This window comes from Papaver somniferum, chromosome 8 (genome assembly GCF_003573695.1).
Source record: "Papaver somniferum cultivar HN1 chromosome 8, ASM357369v1, whole genome shotgun sequence".
Lineage (NCBI taxonomy): Eukaryota > Viridiplantae > Streptophyta > Magnoliopsida > Ranunculales > Papaveraceae > Papaver > Papaver somniferum.
Window position 1 is genome coordinate 42,743,263 of NC_039365.1, and position 3,287 is coordinate 42,746,549.

At 34.3% G+C, this 3,287-nt stretch overlaps 1 protein-coding gene across 2 annotated transcripts; it reads left to right on the top strand.

The window, feature by feature from the left end:
* The first annotated feature begins 1,467 nt into the window (after nt 1-1,467).
* Nucleotides 1,468-3,048, top strand: LOC113306861. 2 transcript variants are annotated; one of them, XM_026555777.1, is made up of 2 exons: nt 1,468-2,009; nt 2,152-3,048. In XM_026555777.1, the coding sequence occupies exons 1-2, from the start codon at nt 1,978-1,980 to the stop codon at nt 2,855-2,857; spliced, it is 738 nt and encodes a 245-aa protein (XP_026411562.1). In that variant the 5' UTR covers nt 1,468-1,977; the 3' UTR covers nt 2,858-3,048. The 2 variants fall into 2 exon arrangements, with proteins under 2 accessions (XP_026411562.1, XP_026411561.1); XM_026555776.1 differs by having other exon boundaries at nt 2,162-3,048.
* The last annotated feature ends 239 nt before the right edge of the window (nt 3,049-3,287 follow it).

The following is a 3,287-nucleotide window of genomic DNA, read 5'->3' on the forward strand; positions in this document are numbered from 1 at the left end:
TGAATTTACGTTTTTTTTTTTCCATCTAAATAACATTTTAACGTAATTTTTTTTCGTTTTCACGTCAGTTATAACCGTTTTTTAATAAAAAAGAATCTATAAAAATATTTTCTTACAATTCTTTATATTTTAAATTAAAGATTAAAAATTAAAACTGATATTTTAAAAATAAAAGAATAAAATAATAATATAAAGAAAACGTTATAACAACGTTATTTGACCCGTTATAACTGTTTTCCACGCACGTTGTAACCGTTAGATAGGAATTTCAAACCATAATTCTTTTTCATTTTCTATTTAACCGTTATAACGACGCGATTTTCGCCTGAAACATGCTCACAACCCTGCCACATATTATATAACGTCACACTCAGTAGCCGTGACCTGAGCCGTGACCTGTTTTTCAAACCTTGATCTCTCCAACTCCAAGAATACACTGTGTTGGATCACAAGCAAGGAGTTTGAGCTTAAAAGGACTAAATCTTATCTGGTACATCTCTCTCGGAAAATTATAATTTTTCGAAATCTTTTTGGAGTGTTTTTGGGTTGAGGATTTTTAAAATTAAAATCCAGTATTATCTTTTAGATACGAATAAAGTTTGTTTTGTAACCCATTGTTTAGATTAAGGTTTAATCTTCTTCTCATTAATATCTAACGTATCCGAATCTTAAGAAAACAACATTGATTGTAATTGTACAATATCGCTAGAAATTGCCTATTTACTCTCTCAGGAATAAATAAGATAAATGTTGGTTATGTCTATGTTTGGTTGTGGTGCTCTTGTTTGAGGTAATTAGGATTTATATTTTCTTAATTTTGAATTTGGGTTTTGTTTGATTTTTGAGTAGTACAAGTTTCAACTTTACTCATGACTATTAGAGACTAGAAAGTTGTAGTCTTTTTTATTTTTGTTTTACTGATCGGGTTTTTCACTTGAGTCGGATGCGCTTAATGTTCTTTATCATGTCATGTGATTAAATATACATTTTTTATGGTAGTTTAAACATACCAATTAGAATATGATATGCCTCCTCAACTCATAATTATGGAGAGCGTGAATAAAATTCTGATTGTCCATCTCTTCAACTAGAGCATGGGGAGCGTGTTAGATTGTCATAGGAGACTTTCAATGTGTTATTGGTTCCAAATTCTGTTATGCATGCTTGGATTTTTCTTATCCGAGCATTTGTTAATAGTAAATTATGTACTTACACCCCTAGAATCTCAGTAAATTACTTTCCCTTTTTCAGTCTGTGCGTGAAACACAAAGAGTAGTTATTATCATGTTTAAGATTTAGTTGTGGTGGTACTTAGAATTTCTCGTACTCTAGAAGTTTCTTTGACATATGTTTAATAAATTTTTCTTTGACATTTAAGCTTGTATATTAGACAATTTGTATGGCTCAGACCTGTATAAATATCAACTATCAAGACTCAGATGGCAGTCATGTTGGTGTGTTTCTCTTCATGATTGTATTCAGATAACAAAATTTGAATTGCTCATAGTGTCATGTCTTTTATCTTAATCTTCAGCAAACAGCGCAAAAAGAATCTCAAGAAGATACAAACTGAACTGAGAAAGGAACAACAACCACCAAAAGTACAACTACCAACACAACAGAACATATTGAGTAATAATAACAACTCAATATTTTTTTTCAAATTTCTTTTGATGCAATTATAAATAAACAATCGAGGAGCACGTATATGACAACATTTGCAGCCCCAAACTTTACCCATCTTTGCAGTATATTTCTGGATGATGTAATGACGATAAAGATGTTTGAAGGATGAGGCTCTGAACCGTGCAAGTCCCTCTGCCCTCTCTATGGCGTTAGAAATAGATGAATTTGTTCCCTCTATGGCGGTTGGAGAATCTAGTAAACCACTACAAACAGAATTTGATACCCTATCTACAACGAGTTTTGTAGAATATTCCTACTCAGAAGAAGAATATCCAAGAGCAGGTGAGACAGATGATGAAGAATATCCAACAGAACAGAACACAGTGAGTAATAATAATAACTCAAAAAAAAAAATTCCAAATTTCTTTTGATGCAATTACAAATAAAGACGTATAAGAAAACTTTGCAGCCCCAAACTTTATCTATCTTTCCAGTATATTTTCAGATGATGTAATGACAGTAAAGATGTTTGCAGGATGAGGCTCTGAACTGTACAAGTCCCTCTGCCCTCAGCAGTATGGTGTCTAATTGGTTTGATGGTTGGCCCGTGTCAGACGAAAACCTTGTAAAATTGATGAAATCATGTGAAGACTCAGTTGCCGGAAGACGTGAACCTTTTACTTGGATTCATGTGTATGCTTACTTCAATAAGAAAAAACGTTACGGAGGATATGGAGTTATTGTACACAATGATCTAGGGGTGCCAATCACTGCTTCAGCTCGGTTCTCAAAAGATGGATGTTCTTTTTATCATCAAGTATTCGAGGGAATAAATGCTGGTGTGAAACTTGCTGGAAAACTTGGTTGTTCTCATCTCCGTGTCCGGTGTAATTCGGCTAAACTTCCATTTCATTTCAATTATTTAGATGTGTGTTGTAATAGAAAATGCAAAGACACGGCTAATGCTAACAATATTTGCGATAGATGTGACGAGTATATTATGAGCGAGCTGGGTTGTTGCCCTGAGATGAAGCTTCTTGTGTTGAAACTTAGGCAGAAGGATCCAATAGATTTTCTATTTAATTCGGCGGGTGTAGCTGTACATTATCCGGCAAAATTGGAAAAAAAAAAAAGAAGGGACTTGCTCAGAAGAAGGAAGGAAGGTATGCCACCGATGAAGATGGGTCAGGTGAGACTGGACATGAGATTCAACCAGCTAGACTTCCTCTAAGGCTAAAACATATTACTTGGGGGAGAATGTTTTGCTATGTCAAGCAGGATGATTGTATGAAGAGGACTCTATTGGGTAGTTCAGGTATTCTTATTTTGATTAGTAGTTGTATTCTATTACTTTATTATGTGGGTATTGTTCATGTTAACGGATAAGGAGACCTGGTGCTGAATCTTATCAAGTCTTTCTTTTGGCGTTGTTCTCCCTACTGTGAGTGATGACCTCGCAGCCGAGTTGTGCCTCCCTGGTTCGTACTTGATGAAATTTACAGAATATTATATTTTGAGACTTTTTAGTCTCTAATAAGTTCATTTCTGGGATAGTCGTTTTTTTTTAAATCGGGGATACTCGATCTTGGGTGACTTTATTAGTGTAATTTAAGAAGATTGCAAAACGTCCCACCAAAATGTCACCACCAACATTTATACTG

Coding starts and splice junctions, on each gene's coding strand:
- LOC113306861 (XM_026555776.1), top strand. CDS start 1,830: ATGGCGTTAGAAATAGATGAATTTGTTCCCTCTATGGCGGTTGGAGAA. Junction 2,010..2,161: donor ATCCAACAGAACAGAACACA/GTGAGTAATAAT, acceptor AGATGTTTGCAG/GATGAGGCTCTGAACTGTAC.